The sequence below is a fragment of the Pelophylax lessonae genome, assembly GCF_965119305.1.
Source record: "Pelophylax lessonae genome assembly, chromosome: 2".
Classification (NCBI taxonomy): domain Eukaryota; kingdom Metazoa; phylum Chordata; class Amphibia; order Anura; family Ranidae; genus Pelophylax; species Pelophylax lessonae.
This window is the reverse complement of record NC_138769.1, coordinates 382,416,465-382,436,343: the sequence shown is the minus strand read 5'-3', so window position 1 is coordinate 382,436,343 and position 19,879 is coordinate 382,416,465. Positions and strand designations below refer to the sequence as shown.

At 40.2% G+C, this 19,879-nt stretch overlaps 1 protein-coding gene across 1 annotated transcript in view; it reads left to right on the top strand.

Moving 5' to 3' along the window:
* The window catches only part of RAD51D (RAD51 paralog D), a 32,665-nt gene extending 15,308 nt beyond the window's left edge, over window positions 1-17,357 (top strand). Inside the window, exons 6-10 of the mRNA XM_082247204.1 lie at window positions 341-436; window positions 14,628-14,718; window positions 15,899-15,969; window positions 16,570-16,728; window positions 16,819-17,357. Coding sequence (XP_082103330.1) covers window positions 341-436; window positions 14,628-14,718; window positions 15,899-15,969; window positions 16,570-16,728; window positions 16,819-16,902 — 501 coding nt within the window. The 3' untranslated portion in view covers window positions 16,903-17,357. The remainder of the gene's footprint in view (window positions 1-340; window positions 437-14,627; window positions 14,719-15,898; window positions 15,970-16,569; window positions 16,729-16,818) is intronic.
* The last annotated feature ends 2,522 nt before the right edge of the window (window positions 17,358-19,879 follow it).

The window sequence follows — 19,879 nt, the reverse complement described above, 5'->3', positions numbered from 1 at the left end:
ATATAGAAACCTATGCTCAACACTCTATTTGTAAATGAAAAAGAGTGTAATGAAAAAAAAAGAAATTAAGATCCTAGAACTATATTTTGTACTGACTGCTTACAATCACTAGATCTCACTAACATTTTAATGAAAGCATTGATGTCAGACTTAAAGCCAAATTGAATTCTTGCTATTCATACTATTGCAAAATATCACAGTAAAGTGACTACTGTCATTATTGCTGCTATGTCTGTATTTATCAGAGTTTTTGTGGACTTCTCTACACCTTTTTCTTGAAAGTCTGTTCACTAATACAATTTTAATATAATTTATATTTATCTATTTTGGTCACTTCTAGATTGCATCTCTTCAGAGGATTGAAGTTTTCCATGTGTTTGATGTGTATAAATTATTAGATGTACTACAGGATTTGCGGCACAGTTTATCCCGACAGGTAAGAAAGCCAAAATGGGAATATTTATTATATTTAAGAGCTCATCTCTGGGATTCTATAAATCTCACATTATTTCCTGCTGGTCCCCTAATGCTATTGATGATCTGTTTATTGTGATCAAACTATAAATGTAGGCAAAAAGCTAAAATATAACTTATTGTGATTTCATTACTTGCTGCTATTATTACGGATCACTCCTGCTAGAGGATAAGTTCACCTTTTTGTAAGATGTTACACCCATAATCAGGGTATAGCATATGTTACAGATGCAGCAATCCCCCCCCCCACTCCCTGATCCCCCGTTGTGACAGCGAGCAGGGGATCTTTTGTGTCTGTGCAGGGCTCCGCCTATGCGGCCATTGGCTTATAGTTCTCAATAAACTACCAGGGCGCTGTTGCATGTTCTAGGTGGTTGATTAAGGCTTCCTGTCAGTGTGTAACTGCCTGCTCGTTCGAGGTACTAGCAGGCAGCTTACACATGAGACAGACCGAGCCTTCTGGTAGATAAAAATGACAAACCAACATCTTCCTCTGAAATAACAACTACACATCCACGTATAATCACAAAATTTGGGGCCCAGTGGGGTCAAGTCAAAGATATCCTTGAGAGACACTGGAAAGTCCTTGACTTGAAAAAATGTGGGACCAAGACCCTTAATTACAGCAAGAAGGGCCACAAATCTAAAAGACATTCTGATTCATTCAGAGTTTCAAAGAACACAGGATGGAAGAGACTGGTTAACCTCGTTACCTCCCCTAAAGGGCATGTTTGCGTGTGGTAGATGCTCAATCTGCAGGTATGTTTGGAAATCGGATTCCTTCGTTAGCTGTGATGGCGCAAAATCTTTTCAGATCAACAGTTTTATCAACTGTCTCTCTACGAGAGTAATTTATCAACTTATATGCCCATGCGGTAAAACCTACATTGGTAAGACAAAACGCCAACTGAAGGTTTGAATAAATGAACACATAACAAGTATCAAGAAAAAGGATGATAAAAAAACGATACCTTTTACATTTTCTTGAGCATCACAATGTGGATCCCAGGGGCCTAAATGTGAGGGGCACTTATGCACTCAAACTTCCTCTGCGTAAAGGGGACTTTTTCTCCAACAAAAATAAAAACTTTGGATCTATAAAATGGGTTCCCTTGCTCCGAGAGGCCTGAATACTGAGTTCAGCTTACAACCGTTCCTTGAACAGTAAAGATACCTAGGGGGAATCATGACACTACAAGCGACGGATTGTATACAGACCTATCCCTCCACTGCTTACTGTAATATAGACTGTAATGGACTAGTATTAGGTAAACCCCTTTGGGAGAGTTTCATCCTTTGCGATCATTAAAAGCTTATGCATTATTATATACATCATTATACACAGATAGGTTAACTAATTGGGAGCAATGAATCAATTAGAAACGGGATTTGTGTCGTGCTCCACAGTGAGTGTCTGCATTGATCTAATTATCAATTTTTTCAATTTTCTCATTATTACTGTTTTTGATTATTATTGTGTTCCCTTCATTTTTCATCTATTCTTTTATTCTTTAATTTTTTCCATCTCTGTACGATTTTCTGTATTTTTTTGTATTTTGGTGTTGATAAATATCCCGGTCATCAAACTCCCGGGGGAATCTAGGGGTAACTTTTTTGGAGTCTTTCTTTGAGACTAGATTCGGGATGTGGTCACAGATTTATGTATATCCTGTATTTATTATTTCTACTTTTAATTTCTAGTGGAGGTTATAACATACATAGTATCGTTCCCTCTGGGTGCATTGATTGGTATGCTGAGTAGTGATCTGTTTCGACTCTCTGGGGGCACCTTATGGCCATTAAAAGGCATTGCTAGACTGATTGTTCCAAAATTCTCAAAGGTGTTGCTAATCAGGGGCCTTTAAAGAGAGACAGTACAGAGCACTCCCCTAGCTCTGATGAAACCAGCGCTCATTGGCTGGTGAAACGCGTCAGCATCGCGTCATTCCCAACGGCACCAACCCGGGACATCGGGTGAATTTACGCCTAACGGCTGTGGGGACCGCAAGTGCAGAGTCACGCTGTAGTGACGACTTGCCGCAAACCCGCCCCCTCCCCTACACGCTCAGTGGAGCTTAAGAGGCAGCGAGGAAGTTTCTGGCTGGGCAATCTTCACCGATATGTGGTGGGTAGGAAAGTGCGCTGATTCGATATAGGGTGTGCTGCTACCTTAGAGTGTATGTAATAGAATGTGTAAAGAAATCAGGTGCGCTGCCCTAGTGCATATGTGCAACATACAAAATGATGAAAACAAATGAACCAAAAATTCAATAATAATACAAAAAATGAAAACGTAAAAATGAAATACGTGTCCCACCACCAGCTTGGCCTCTTACCAGAAGTTAACTTCTTACCAGTTAACTTCTGGTAAGAGGCCAAGCTGGTGGTGGGACTTTGCACCTTCCAATCACAGTTCACCTTTCCCCAAGCTGGAAGTTTATGTCACCATTTTTTGCACTTTATTTATGGACTTATAACATGGACGTTTATTGCACATTGGTGTATCACTAGTCACCTTCTGGACATTCTTTGGTTTACACGAATTGCATACGTTTTCATTTTTTGTATTATTATTGAATTTTTGGTTCATTTGTTTGCATCATTTTGTATGTTGCACATATGCACTACGGCAGCGCACCTGATTTCTTTACACAATCTTCACCGATACACTGAAGACTGGACACTCTGATCCCTAAGAGTGCGGTACCAGATAGGACAGTCCTAGCTTTCAAGTATGTATCGTATCTCTCGCTTAAATATACAGAGTCTCTGTCCTATCTACAATCACCTACTAACACAGCCTCCTATATATTGGACTGCCTATTTCTTTACATCTTTGGACTGCCCGTCTTAGGACGCCACCATTGGTCAGCCCAAGGGAGAATTCCCACATATAGTTAATCTGAACTCTGTTTTTCGATTCTGGACTGACATTGGTTGCAATAAGGATCCCTGTTTGTTCCAAAATCAAGCGATTTATGAAGTGCGATACATACTAGGGACTGCATGTTTTCCCCAATGAAGATAATATAATTCTGTGCACATTACTTTAATATGCTTGGTTGCTGCAGCAATCCCTTGTTTTTAATCATGTTTTTTATATAAGGTTGTGGTCTATATTGGGAGTTTACTTCATGTAAGTTATGTCCTTTTTTCAATAAAGTATAATTTATCTATTTTCCAGTGTCCATAGTTGACCTCTTTGAGGAGATTTTCTTTTTTTCCTTCCCTTTTGGTATTCAGCTTACACAGACAGTCCGCAAGAGGCCTGCGTTACACCCACAATTTGCTGATCACGGGTGCAATGCTTTGCAGGCTCCTAGTGAAAATAATGTAAATAGTGATCGACCGATACCGTTTTTTCGTTTCCGGTATCAATATTTTGACGATCGCTATTGGACGATATTTTTGCACATTTAAAATTCTGCAAAATAAACCTTAACTGCATGAGAACTGATAAGAAAACTTCAATTGCAGGGACATTTGTTTGCATTTCACATCATCTGATTGTGCATTAATGCATAATAAAGTGCTGCAGTAGTGGACTCACTGCAATAAATTCACTACTGCAGTGCAGTCAGTGCAAAACCGCTAGAAAAAAAGCTAGGCAACGGCTACACAGTGGATTGGACTGGAGTCAGTGGACTACCTCTGCAGTATGGCACTCCCTGCAACTACTGCATTCAGTGCAAAACTGCTAGAAAAAAAGCTAGGCAACAACAGCTACACATGGTCACAGTGGATTAGACTGGAGTCAGTGGAAGACTACCTCTGCAGTATGGCACTCATTGCAACTACTGCAGTCTGCAAAACTGCTAGAAAAAAAGCTAGGCAGCAACAGCTACACACACAGTGTATTGGACTGGAGTCAGTGGAGGACAACCTCTGCAGTATGGCACTCACTGCAACTACTGCAGTCAGTGCAAAACTGATAGAAAAAAAGCTAGACAACAGCTAGCTAGTGCTACACAGTGGATTTGGACTGTCAGTGGACTTCCGCTGCAGTAGGGCACTCACTTGCTGCAATAATTTTAAATCACTACTGCAGTTTTTTTCACTTTTTCTTCTATGTTTAAACAGGGATGTGGTGAAAGCTTGCTGGGTCTATTGGCAATTTAGGCTTGGCGTCCTCCCTATATACATAGTGTTTTAAAATTATTGCAGCAGTAGTCCACTGACTCCAATCCACTGTCTAGCTTTTTTTCTAGCAGTTTTGCACTGACTGCGCAGTCAGTGCAAAACTGCTAGAAAAAAATAGCTAGACAAAAGCTAGACAGTGGATTCATTGGAGTGGACTGGTGGACAGACACTACTACTACACTTGCAAATCAATACTCCCAGTTAAGTAGAACAATATTCTAGTGCAGAAAGCATAACATTTCAGCATGTTCACCAGTTAAAACGGCTTCTTTTCTTTTCATAAATTGCTGCCACTTCACTAAAAACTTGGTACTGAGGAAAGAGGAGCAGAAAGGTATCTTCTAGCATGAGAAGCAAGTCTTTTGTAGCCTGCCTTATTGTCTTTCCACCACTGACGAGGATCACTTATTCGGTCAATTACTGGTTCCTTCAAATAGAGATGAAGTTCATCATCCAGGCTCATTATTGCCAATTCTGATGAATCCTCCGCATGAGGCCCCAATAAAACACTGAACATTGCATCTATTTGACCACAATTAATTTTTTTTTTGGACATTTTTCTCCTGCATCCTGCTCTTCCACATCAGAACCTTCTCTTCTTGACTTTTTCTTTTCGTCTGGAGGAACCTCCTGCACCTTCTGTTGAATATCTTCTGTCAGCCATGGTTTTGCCTTGGCCAATGCATCATCAGAAGAGAAAGGATGGTTCTGGTATTGCGGATCCAAAAGACATGCAAGCACAACATTTTTATTGTCCTCATGCTTCTCAAACTGTTTGGCAAGGCTGTCCCTCATGGCCTGCCTACATTTTTTAATGCCACGTGTGTTGGGTCCTTCATTCTGTTGAAGAAGCATCTTCAGGACTCTCACACATGGGATCACAGAGGAAACAGATGAGTCGTAATGACTCACCTCCAGTGTCACTTCCTCAATAGGTACGGGCATCTCAATAATGTTGGTTACTATGTCCCACTGATCTGCAGTAGGAGAAGAATGTCCTCCAAGTCCATAGTCACCAGAATATATAGTGAGAGCTCGCTTCTGCTCCAGCATCCTTTGTAACGTGTAGCGTTGAGTTCCATCGTGTTGGAACAGCCTGTATCAGGTTGGCCAAGGTTTTCCTGAATGCACCTCAGTCGCTGCTTGGCAAGAACAGAATGGCGGAAATGGCCTGCGCACTTCTTCAGCATGGTAATAATGTCCAGCAAAGCTTTCTGGTTTGACAGACCATCATTTACCACCAGTTGGAGGGTGTGTGCTATGCAACTGAGGTCTGACACTTCAGCAACTCTCATACCTTTTAACCATGTTTGCTCCACTGTCTCGCAGCACAAGCATCACTCGGTCTTTGGTGATTCCCCATTCTTCTAGCTTGCCTAGAAACATTTCTCTAATGTACTCCCCAGTGTGGGATTCTTGCATCACTTTTGTATTCAACACCAAATGCCTTCTTGTCCATCCGCTTTCAATGAAGTGGCATGTAAGACTCATTAGTGATTCTGTTTGTCCTGACCAGCAATCAGTCGTGAATAAGTGTGAGTTGCCAGCATTCTCTGGTTGCAGCATAGTCTTTACTTTGTCAACGACCTTTTGGTGAATCTTTTGCAGCATTTCAGTTCGATAAAATTTGTCACTCTTCAGTGTGTACCTTGGCTCAAGCATGGAAACCAACTGCTTAAATCCAGAGTCAGACACTATTGTAAATGGCTGGTTATCAGTGACCATCCCAGCATTTGGGATCTTCTATCAGATTTTAGCTACCTGTTTTTTTTTAGCTACCTGTTTTTTTTTCTGAAACATATCTGTTATTGTTGCCTGGGATAGTGATGTTTCACGTTGTGATTTATTTCATTTTTTCTGTCCTGCATTATACAATTCAACATGATGAACTCTTGGATGGGCCCAAAGATTACACATATTTTTGGTTTTTGCAGTTATTGCAAAAACAATGTAAGCATGGGATCAAGTGTTGCACAGTGCTGCTGATTTTCCTGCAGATGGAGAAGAGAAATAGTCCCAGACCACACTTTTAATTTTTCTATCTCAATCCATCTCCATTGAAACTATAGACAATAATAATACAGGCTGGCTGGCACCCTGTGGTGGGTGGCTGGCTGGCACCCTGTGGTGGCTAGATGGCACCCTGTGTGGTGGGTGGCTGGCATGTACAGGCCCAGGGTCTGTCGTTGGCGGTACAGTCAGGACTCAGGTAGGGCCTGTGGCTGGCTGGCTGGTACACAGTGGGTGTGTGGAACTAGGTGGCTGGCTGGCACCACGCAGGTGTGGGTGGCCGTGGCGGCTGTGTTACAGAACGTGTTCCTGTGATTTTGAAGGACTACTAGATCACTCACTGTCCCGACCGACTGTGCAGCATGCAGACTCCAGTGTGGCTGCAGCGGGTAAAATACACTGTAACGAGGCAGAGGGAGGCGGCCTAAGAGCTGCCCAACATACGTGGCGCAACATACGCAATGACATCACGAAAATATCGGTAACTCCAAAGGCCGATTCCGATATATCAGGGAAAGTGCCTATAGGCCCCCGATATATCGGTGTTGCCGATTATTGGTCGATCCCTAAATGTAAATGTATTTTTTTTTTTTTTGTTTCTGTAAAAAAGTTGTGCATTTTTTTGTTTTCAAAAAGAAAGGTGTACTTATCTTTTAGGGAGGAGGGTTAACACTGGGGCCCCACATCATTTCCCCCATATCTTTCTGCCTCACGTTGAGCTACACATCTAATCATACTATGGGATGTTAGTTTTCTGTGCGATTGGTTATTGGGTGTGATTGTGGGTGTTAAATAAGTGGGTCTATATGGTTTATATATTATCAGTACATGGGGGGCAGAGCAGGCTGGCAATAAAGGAAGATGGGTATTAGGTTCTTACGGCATTAACATAGTACCGTGCACTGTTCCCTTACACACAGATGTAATGACATCTGCAAAATTGTTAAGTTGAGACTACACAGCTGCAGTAAGCTAAGGATAAAGGTGCTAGTAGTGTCTGGTCCCCTGGATAGGAAATTCCAAACAGAAAGACTCTGAAATCAACAATATATAATCCCTTTGCGTTCTAGGAATAAATATAGGCGGTATATTTTTGAGCTGAAACCTCTATGCACTAAAGTGATTCTTTCCCTTTAAGGAATCACTAAGTTTAGAAACAATTATATAAATGGGTGCCGCACTGCATAGATTTCTGTGTTGAACATATATACAACAGAAAATATATACGATTAATACACCTGTGATGTTATAAACTATTCCTACAATTTTTGTTTTTCAAAGAAGTGCTAAAGTGTCTCAATACATATTGTACATAAGTAAACATAAAATGTCCAAAAACAACATATATGAACAAAAAGTAAAACAAAAACCATGTATAGTGTATATATAATTTTTCTTTTCTGTATTTTGAAATACAATTGCATTCAATTATATTCAATTATTTTCAATCACAGTGCAATCTTCACCAGCAAAACAAATTCAAATGTAGAATTCTTGTGCTCCCAAGTGCTGATCTACATGACACCTCCTCTATATATTCAAAAAGTGCTCCCAGAATTCCCCACTAGCTGATGCACTCATTAGATTTTTTGTGACCCCTTAATTTACAGTAATACGTTGGTTCAGAACAGCTGTTTTCAGTATATTGCTTCAGGCAGCTTTCCATAATTCTTCTCCATTTAAGACAACTCTATTTCTCCAACTCTATTTCCACCATCTAACAAGAGGAGAAAGCCATAGTGCTAAACTCTTTTTTTTTTAAATATCCACAGTGCATACTCACATTAAAAATATATAAACATGCTCGCAAGAAATAGGAGTCTCATTGCTGATACACTAAGAGCCTCTTGCCCTGCTTCCAGCATGGATTAAACCCATCTGGAAGTGATGTTACTGTAAATGATATCATGGACCTTATTCCCACCCAATTCATTTTGTCTGTCATTGACATCAGGTAAAATTAGTGATGTCTGTAAGTGAAGTCTAGCAGACTTCTGAAATTAGATATAGACCAGAGTAGGGATTTAAGTCTGTATATGTTGTTTTTTTTTTTTTTTCTAAATGTATTATGTTTTTTTTAATATCCATTATATAAGGCTTTTTGGTAATGTTAATATGTAATTTTTATTTTACCTTTTCTGGTAACAGATAAGGCGCTTAATGAAATTGGTTGCCTTTTGTATAGTGTTTCTGTGCAACACGTGCAAATTTTGCCTCTTTTGAAAGTCTCACTGGGCACACAAAAGGGTCTGTTTATTAAACATTTGTTGGACGATGCCAGAAGCATTCGTGCAAGCTAAACAAATTGATCCCTTATTTTTTTTCTAATAGACTAATTTCTGTATCATTAGCTGAATCTAGTAGCTAAAACTATTGGTGCTATATAAATCCTGTATGATAATACTAAAAAATAAAATAAAGTATATTTTCTCACTGAGGTATTTTGGAAAACTATACTGCAGTTTGCCCACTAGATGGACCTAATGATACTGGTATTAACCACTTAAGCCCCGGAGGATTTGGCTGCTAAACGACCAGAGGGTATTTTGCGATTCGGCACTGCGTGACTTTAACGGACAATTGCGCGGTCGTGCGACGCTGTACCTAAACGAATTTGGCGTCCTTTTTTTCCCACAAACAGAGCTTTCTTTTGGCGGTATTTGATCACCTGTGCGATTTTTTGATCACGCGCTATAAACAAAAAAAGAGCGTAAATTTTGCAAAAATAGCAATATTTTTCCCTTTTTTTTATATGAAATTCCCCCCAAAAAAAATGTAAAAATCAAAATTTTTTAATATTTTCGGCCAATTTGTTTTATGCTACCTATGTTTGGTAAAAAAAATCGCAAAAAGCGTATTTTGATTGGTTTGCGCAAAAGTTATTGCGTTTACTAACAAAGGGAAAGATTTTTGTCATTTTTGTTGTTTTTTTTTTAACGCGTAATGGCGGCGATCTGCGATTTTTTTTTTTTTGCGGTACTGCGACATTGCGGCGGAAAGATCGGACCCTTGACTGACATTTTTGACACTTTTGGGGTTACCAGTGACATTTCTACAGTAATCAGTGCTATATATATGCACTGTTACTGTAAAAATACACTGGTAGTGAAGGGGTTAACTTTATTTGAGAGGGAGGGGCTGTGTGTGTCCCTAGGGGCGTGATTCTAACTGTGATTGGCTGTGGCTTCAACTGTATGCAGAGTGATCAATGGATCTACATAGTAGATCCATGTGATCAGCTCTCATACAGAGAGGAGAATGACAGGCAGCTTGTTTACACAAGCTGCCTGACTTTCTCCCTCTCCCCCGCCGATCGCAGAGTGGCCGGCGGCGATCGGGTCCGCCGGTCACACGCGCGGGGGGGTCCGTGACCACGCGGGAGCGGGAGCGCGCCTCCGGCGGCGCGCGCTCGCTCCCTAAACCCTCACAGGCGAGCGACGTAGACCTACGTCACTTTGCCTGTGAGGGGCTGACCGCCGCCGTAGATAGTCGTGCGGCGGTCGGCAAGTGGTTAAAGGCTTTTTTTTTTTTTTTTTTTTTTTCTGTTTTTTTTTGTTTTAAATAACAACCATCACATCTTTTTATACGTCATTCCATGTTCAGCAGCATCTAAATTTGTGAGCAACTAATTTCTTGGTTTTAAACAACCATCACACCTTTATACTTGTCATCAGTTTTCGGCAGCACCTTTATTTGTGAGCAACTAGTTTCAAGGATGAAGCACACTAAAGGTCAAACCAGAACAAATATATGTGATGAGCACCTTGAAAATTCATTGAGAATTTTTACTACATCCATCAAACCAGATATTGATGCGCTAGTTTATCAAAAACAATGTCAAATATCACACTAGTTTTATGCTGCCCTCTTTTACTTTTTATATTGAAAAATCTGACCAAAAATTCAGTTTTATTACTCAGGTACATTATCTACCAGTGATCATTAACTTGTGATCTGCCCAACCTTTTTCTGCTGATTTAGCTATCCTTATTGTTTGTATATTTTGTATGTGGCCCAAGAAAATCCCTCTTCTTCCAATGTGGCCCAGGGAGGTCAAAAGCTTGGATACCGCTGTATTAGAGGGAATTTAATCTCACTTTAGAGAGATTTCCTCCTATTTTCTGCTGTGTCTTGGGAAGTGAAGAAAAGTCTCTCTAATAGAACAGAAACAGTATAAAACACGACAGGAGTTTTTACTGTCCCCTATTCTACGCAAGACTAAAGTCAAACATTTTGGCTATAGATATACTATAAGCATATTCTTTCAGTTATTTCTTTGGGACCATCATAGGCTGGGTTTCATACAAAACCACTTTCTTTATTAAATACATAAAACATTTGTGCAAGTATTCATTTCTAATTCAGAAATGGGTAAAAAAAGTCCTTACAATCGCTCTTGGCAGTACTTGAAGATAGATGTGGCTTAACTCATTTGATGCCTATAGGTTACTATAGAATCTTAGCATGTTCCTGTTTTAAAGGCACCAATTTATTAACAAACTGAGTTAACCCTTCTAATTGGCTGATATGTTTGACAGGAAGACTCTTCAGCTAATCAAAATATATTTTCCTATTTATTGTACTATATTGCACTTGCACTGGAAACATTATTTGTACTTGGTACCTGTTTTAACTTGGTCTAATTGGCATTAGTCACACACATTACAGTTTAATTATTCAACCTCCTTTAGATCTACAAATAACTAAGTAGTAAAGTCCAGAATTACTGGATATTTAAGGTAGTTCTTTATATTATTTAGTAAATCTAAAGGTAATTGTAGAAAGATTGTAATGTGTGGTGAGCTTTAAATTACACTCTGAGAACAAACAAACCCATTAAAAGCAATAGGCACTTGAAATTGCAGTTGCATTCTGCAAGGGCATTTGCTCCAGTGCTGAGCAAATAGGGTGGAGCTTCACTTTGCAAAGAAAATATGCAGCATTTTTGCTTGCACACAATTTGGATGATGGAAGTCATCAGAACTTGCCCTTATTTACTAAGCTCTGAAGAAAATTCCCTTTCAGAATGCAGCAGGACTTGCAATGTCCACAGTCTATTTGCCTATTGCTTTAGTGGTGTCTTTCTGTGTATTTGCCTTTTAATAAATGAACCCCATTGTGTCTTTTACTTTGCATATTTAGCCTGTTTTCATAATGGCCCATTGCTCCTTATCCTTATGTCCTGGTGATCAGTCTCTTCAAACTGAATAGTCATCAACTCAGTGTGTTTTTTTTTTTGTTTTTTTTTTATACTTTCCTGTCACTAGCCCAAGTAACCCCCAGTCTCCACTCACTCTAAAACCTTCTCATAACATGGGGCCTGTGATTCTCCCATCAGAAGGTGCATTAGTCTGTGAGGTAGTGCTTCATTATTATATACCCCTCAGGTGTGATTTTTATTCAAGGATGATATGATTCAAGAAAGCCTGATTTCGTTTTTAAAAAAGCTCAAAAAAGTTTGGTGAATGGTATCCGAAAACAAACCAAACAGAAGATACAAATTACCTTTATTGGCTTTCAAAATAATCAGCATTATTCACAACACACTTTTGGCAACATTCATAAAGCTTCTGGAAAGTGTCGGCAAAGGCCACCTTAGGAATCGATCGCAGAACCGCTGTCACACATTCTTAGATTTCTTCCAATAAATGCTGAATGGGTTAAAAATTGTGAATATACTAAAAACGGTGCAAGTAACTTGATCTGTGTAGTGATAATATAACAAAATTCAGAGCTAAAAAAATGATCTACTACATCCGTGCAGATGGACAAATCTGAATATTGTGTTTATATAATAAAAATATAAGGCTCAAAAAGATGCTGAATAGGTTAAAAATGTTGAATCTTCTAAAATAGGTGCAAGTGTTATGATAATAAAACAAATGTTTCAATAAATAACTAAATGTTTCAATGATGTCAAAACAAATAGACAAGTGGATGATTACTGTAAATGGACAATATAGGTGGAAAAAACTTCTACTATTCCTTCAAAAAAACAATCGTGTATCAAAAAAGTGACAGAATTGCTAAAAAATCAATATCAAGTGAATGCAAATATAATAAATAGTGTCCCAATATAAATAAATAAATTTAAAGGATACAAATGTGAAGCCAATGAATACCATATTGCAAGATGTCCCAATCATATATATAATAAATCGTGTAGTACTGTGAATATCCCAATCAATCCAAAAAATGTTACAAATCTGCGCCAAAAAGAACTGTGCAAAAAATGTCCACTCTTATAAACATAAAAATTCCACAATATACAATTTAAATGAATCCAAATAAATATAATATCCTAGTGGCATAAATGAGTAAAATAGATACTAATGTGAAACAAATTGTGGAATATCTCAATCCTAATATAAAGATGAAATCAATCGTATTGCACTATGTATGTCCCAATCAATCCAATGTAAGTAAAAAAGAATTATACAAAAAAAATGTCCACTCCTAAAAACATAAAATTGCACAATAATGTCCGAGATCTGATGCAGAAAAAATGGAGTAAACCAGTAGGTAAAATTCCCCAATCTTGATGCTCTAAAGTGTGTAGTGGCCGCTTACCTCTAACACACAAAAAGAACGCATGTGTGTAATCCAAATGATGAAAAGGGCTTTGCTCCAACACCGCTCTACAGACCGCTCTTTTTGAATGAATGGATGGCGGGATCCTTATGCTCCGTGATGTGCCTATGATAGTACGGCTTCTTCACTATAGCATCTTATACCAAAAGCATCGATCTCATGGGGATGTAAAGGAAAAAAAATCGCTCATGGTGCAGTATCTATTGAAGATACTGCTATAAATTGGGAATAGATCTTCCGCTTACCCAAATATTCACAGAGGAGAGTGTATACCGTGTCCTTGCTAATGCCCAATTCTTCTGGCATCAATCGTAGAGTTAGTCACCGATCTCGTGCCAGCATTTGTTGCACTCACTCGATTGAGTCTGGGGTTCTGCTTGACAGCCAACCTGAATGTGGCTCATCTTCAGTCGTTTCCTTCCCGTGGCGAAATCGTTTGAACCAGTCGTAAACACATTTTCTCCTCGCAGCTTCCGTCCCTGCACCAACATTTCATGCATTTCAGTTTCCGTTTTCCCAAATTTGTAGCAGATCTTGATGTTTACTTGTTGCTCCATTGCACTGTGGCGCTACCTCTAACATTGACTACGTTCAACTGCCCGCAGGGGGTTTACCCTTACGATCACGTGTACTCCATGCTAGATGGCGCTTCTCAATGTATCTCTGGATAGCCATGTGCATGCGTGCACACCTGATCCATGTTGCTGTTGAGATATGTCTTTCTGAAGGAATTGATTTAATTTTTTTCCTGGAGTTCAGCTTCAAAGGCTAAATTCACATCTTTTTGCAGGTGAAAAAAAATGAGCATTTATTAACTTTTTTTTTACTCTGCAGCCTGTAAGACATTGCTCCCGCGTTCAGCAGATCACAGGTGCAATGCCAGGATCCTGCAGACACTCGGTACAGCTGTCTGCCAATACTTTGTATGGCCAGACAGTTATTGAATGGAAGGAAGAATTAATGAACTATGAGGACGCTCACCAGCTCCCTCACAGTCCTTTTAGAACTACAAGCTGTCAGCCGCCGAGGTTAACAGAAGATGTAGTATATTAACTGGCAGAACTCTGTGAATGCATGACGTGGCTGTGTGGGAGAAGCCCTGCGCGGCCATGCTGTTTTTAAATTGTGACAGTGGGTGCGGGGAGAAGATCCCATGCCCGCTGTCACAGGGATGGAGGATCAGGGGGAGAGGGGGCAGGAGCTAGAGCATGTTAAATGTTCCACCCTAAATCGAGTGGAACATATGACATGCTCCAAAGGTGAACTTATGCTTTAATCAAGGTTAACTTAACTTAAAACCCATGTATTCCCTCTTGCATTAATTAGGGTTTACTTGGAAGACCAGGCCCTGGTTACATGTTACATCTACCTTTTTTCATTCATAACTAAAATTATATTTTTTTTCTTCTTAGGTGGTAAGATCAGGAGAAGTTCTGAAACTTATAATCATTGATTCAGTATGTGCTGTTATCTACCCACTGTTAGGAGGAAAGCAGACAGAAGGTAGGAAACCAACAAAATATGTAAAAAAAAAATGTGCTTTAGCCACTTTACCACCGGAGGATTTTGCTGTCTTCCGTCCAGGCCACTTTTTGCGATTCGGCGCTGTGCGAATTTAACTGACAATTGCGCGGTCGTGCGACGCCGTACCCAAACGAAATTTACGTCCTTTTTTTCCCACAAACAGAGCTTTCTTTTGGTGGTATTTGATCACCTGTGCGATTTTTACTTTTTGCGCTATAAACAAAAAAAGAGCGTTTATTTTGAAAAAATAACAATATTTTTCACATTTTTTTATATGAAATTCCCCCCCAAAAAAATGTAAAAAATTAAATTTTTTTAAAATTTTTGGCCAATTTGTTTTCTGCTACCTGTTTGGTAAAAAAAATCACGATAAGCGTTTTTTGATTGGTTTGCGCAAAAGTTATTGCGTTTACTAACTACGGGAAAGATTTCTGTCATTTTTTTTTTTAACGAGTAATGGCGGCGATCTGCGATTTTTTTTTTTTTTTTTTGCGGGACTGCGACATTGCGGCGGACAGATCGGATCCTTGACTGACATTTTTGACACTTTTGGGGGTACCAGTGACATTTCTACAGTAAGTGCTATAAATATGCACTGTTACTGTAAAAATGACACTGGCAGTGAAGGGGTTAATTTTATTGGAGAGGGAGGGGTTAATGTATGCCTGGTGCTTACTGACGTGTGGGGGGGGGGGAGGTGACTTTGTGAGACAGGGACAGATCGGATGTCCAGCTATGCTGAACAGTCCGATCTGTCACTCCCTGTCACTATGGAGATCCGCCCGCTCTGTTTACACAGGCGGGTGGATCTCCTCACTCGATTCCCCGACGATCGGGGAAGAGCGGCGGCGATCGGCGCTGCTCCTCCCCTGGCCCGACTCCCGCTGTGACTGAAAACAGCGGGAGCGCGCTTCCGGCGGCGCGCGAGCGCCTCCTACAGGGGGATGAGTCCAGCGACGTAGGTCTACGTCGCCGGACGGGATCGTGGCAAAGTGCCGCAGTAGCCTCCATGTGAGCAGAGGTAAAGTGGTTAATTATGAAAATGACTGTTTATATTTGATTCAACTTTTATTCTACAACTGTAATTTTCCTGTGCATCTGCTTTCTATGTGTTGTCATTTGTTAATTTTTTACACAGATTTCTCTTACCTTTTTTCAGGAATGGCTGCCATGATGCACCTGGCAAGGGAACTGCAAACCCTGGCTCGTGATTATAGCCTCGCTGTTTTTGTGAGTTTTCCAAAATGTTTTTCAACTTTGCACTGAGAAGGTAGACTTACTTTGAAAAGATGCCAAGTTTTGGCTTACTGTAGTATAATCTCCACATTCTGATAACAGAGTTTGCTGCAGACGTTGTTTAAAAAATTAGCTCTACTGGTCATTGTGGCCTGTGCCATGGTAAATATCATAAGGCCAGTACGCACTGCACTGCTAGTTCTACCAACACAAGCAATGTTGGTGTGGCATTCTCCCCTACTGTGCCATTGGCTGCGAGCACCGATCAGCTAGTTTTCCAGCATGTCCCTTTTACAAATGCCGTTCGTTAGACTGGCTTTTGTCAGACGGACTGTTGTACACACTGAACGAAAGTTGCCCTATTCCAGCTGATTTTCGGACAGTGTGTACCCAGTTTTATGTTACTCTATTGTGTTCATATGTAATAATATTGTAATTCTATCATACATTAGCTTTCTATATGATGGCTCCTATAATAATATGATCTTATGAGCTCATATGATCTATTTTATAGCTCAAGATACTTCAAATAACGTTTCTGCTTGTTCATTTAATGGTTTGTACTAAATGATCATGATTGGTACATCTCTCCAGGCATCTAACCACATTACCAAAGACGGTGCAAGTAGGATTCGTCCAGCCCTGGGTCGTTCATGGAGTTTTGTGCCCAGTACTCGTATTCTGCTTTATAGACAAGAAGGAAACGCCCAAAGTGTCTTTCGTACAGTGTCACTTGTAAAATCACCTCGACAAGTAAGCTTTTTATTTGTAAAGAAATTATGCAGTTGTATTTATCATCATGGTCAATTGTTATTGTATTTCTGTTTCTGTTTGTATTCCCAGCCTTCAAACTTGCAAGTGGAAGTGGAGATTGGCTGCTTTGGGACGCTAGAAAGAAGCAGTACAAGCACAACTTCTGAAGCATGATATGGCAGTAGGGAAAATGGACTTTGCATTTTGATTTGTTACTAAAAGCACTGAAATACCTTTGTATATTTAATGTTTGTGGGAGAAGGAAATGTTACTTTATACCATAGTTGTATCATTTAATTTTTTGCATATATTTTCTGTGTGGCTATCTGGGGGTTCCGAGTAGAATTGGATAGTACTTCATTCAGTGCCATAAGCAAGTAATACCTTTTTTTAAAAGGTATGCATTTGAAGGAGAGCATTTGGGATATAACAGGCTGGATGAAGAATTTGCATCACACTGCCTGCTTCAGCTTGTTTTTGTGTGGTCAGAGCATGTTATTGCCTAGTATGGCCCAAATTGTAAGAAAGCTAGTTAGCTAGGGTAAAAATAAAACCGGCATGCAATTTACAGAGAACCATATATCAGTGGTGTATTAGATAACTGGGGCAGATCATTTTGTAATATACCCCCCCCCCCCTCTCTATAAGTCAAAATGTATTTTCAGTTATCACAGTGAAAATATGCTAATAACAATTGGCTGAAAAGAAAAAGCAACAGTATATTTTTTTTATTTCAAGCACAATACATTATTCCAGTGAATAGTAAGACAGTCAGTGTTATTGGCATGACCGCTGATCATCAATGATCAGCATTTTTTAGAATTCTCCTTATATTGATGATCAGTCAAAGGAAGGAAGAATGCCTATTCCTTTGGTGGACTGTAGGAAAAATATCCTTACCGTTGGTGGTCAATAAGAAGAATGGCTCCTACATTTTGGTCACTTGGAGAAAAATTCCCCTTACACCGGTGGTCAGTTGGAGAAAAAAATGGCCCTTACATTGCTAGCCAATGGGAAGAATGCCCCTTACACTGGTGTTCTGTTGGAGGAAGAATGTCCTTTATTTTGGTAGTCAGTTGGAGTAAGAATGGCCCTTATAATTGTGGTCAGTTGGAGGAAAAATGTCCCATATAATGCTGGTCAATGGGAAGAATGCCCCTTGCATCTGTCATCAGTTGGGAGGAAGAATGCCTTTACACTTTTGTTTACTTGGAGGAAGAATGCCCCTTAGGCTGGTGTTCAGTTAGTGAAAGATTGCCCCTTATTTTGGCTGTCAGTTGGAGGAAGAATGTCCCTTACAATGGTGGTAAACTGGAGGGTCGTGGCCAGCTGGGAAAAGAATGCCCCTTATAATGGTGGCCAGTTGGAGGAAGAATGCCCCTTATAATGTTGGCCTGTTGGAGAAAGAATGTCCCATATATTTCTGGTTAATGGTAAGCATGCTCCTTACATCTGTCATCAGTTAGGAGGAAGAATTCCCCTTACACTGGTGTTCAGTTAGAGGATGAATGCCCCTTAGGCTGGCGTTCAGATAGTGAAAGAATGCTCCTTATTTTGGCTGTTAGTTGGAGGACGAATGCCCCTTATTATGGTGGTAAACTGCATGAAAAGAGCCTCTTTATAATGGTTGCCAGTTGGCGGAAGAATGTCCCATATAATGGTGGCCAGTTGGAGGAAGAATGCCCCTTATAATGGTGGCCAGTTGGAGGAAGAATGCCCCTTATAATGGTGGCCAGTTGGAGGAAGAATGCCCCTTTATATAATGGTGGCCAGTTGGAGGAAGAATGCCCCTTATAATGGTTGCCAGTTGGCAGAAGAATGTCCCATATAATGGTGGCCAGTTGGAGGAAGAATGCCCCTTATAATGGTAGCCAGTTGGAGGAAGAATGCCCATTATAATGGTGGCCAGTTGGAGGAAGAATGTCCCATATATTGCTGGTCAATGGGAAGAATGCCTCTTACATCTGTCATCTGTTGGGAGGAAGAATGCCTCTTACACTGATGTTCAGTTGGGGAAAGAATGCCCTTTAAGCTGGCATTCAGTTGGTCTATGTTGCATTCTATGTATTCTATGTGTTCAGCAGGCCTCCTCAGCCCCCCTAATACTTACCTGAGCCCATCTTCATCCAGCGATGTTGCAGGAGTGTCTCAGTTTCCTGGGACTTCCCTCCTCATTGCTAAGACAGCAGCGCCACACAATTGGCTCCCGCTGGTGTCGATCAAAGTCAGCCAGCTAATCAGGAGAGGGAGGGGGCGGGGCCGTGTCACGGCTCTGTGTCTTAATGGACATAGGGAGCTCTGACTCGGCTCAGGTGCCCCCATAGCAAACTGCTTGCTTTGGGGGCAATCAACAGGAGGGAGGGGTCAGGAGCACAGAAGAAGGACCCGAGAAGAGGAGGATCTGGGCAAAACTCTGACCTCTGAGCGAAACCAACTGCACTGAGCAGCTTAGTATAACATGTTTGTTGTTTAAAACAAAAACCAAAAAAAAACTGAGACTTTACCATAACTTTAATGGAAAACATAAGGGTCTGAAGGGAGAGACGTGGGGCTGATGGGGGGTTGAGCGGTCGCTGGTCTCGGCACTTCCTGGATCCTTAGGCGGGGTACCGCTGATGTCCGTTCCGGAATGGAGGTGAAGCGGGCGGTGCATGCATTCAGAGCATGCATGCTCCTTTATCTGGCGGGACTGCCTCATTTATAGATTCCAGGAAAAGGTGGCCTATATCATTTTCTGCTTCTATTTAACCACTTCAGCTCTTACACCTGTTCACCCCTTATGGACCAGAGCAATTTGCACATTTCTGATATGAGCCTGTTTATTCAGGGACAATTTTGTCATTACTTAAAATAACAATGTAATACATATATTTGCTTTTTAAGGACAAACAAGGCTTTCTTTATGTGAATATTTTCCTGCAACAATGATTTTTTTTTTTTTTTGCACAATCTTTAAACAAACATAATAAAACTAAACAAAAGGCACTTTTTCTTTTTTTTAAAAATAAAATAGATAAATAGTGTTACTGCACATAAAAAGCGTGAATATTTTTTTCTGTAAGGCTGCATTCACACTTGAGCGTATCGTTTTTTACCGCAATTTTACCGCGATTTTTACCGCGATTTTACCGCGATTTTTTCAGGCGTTTTT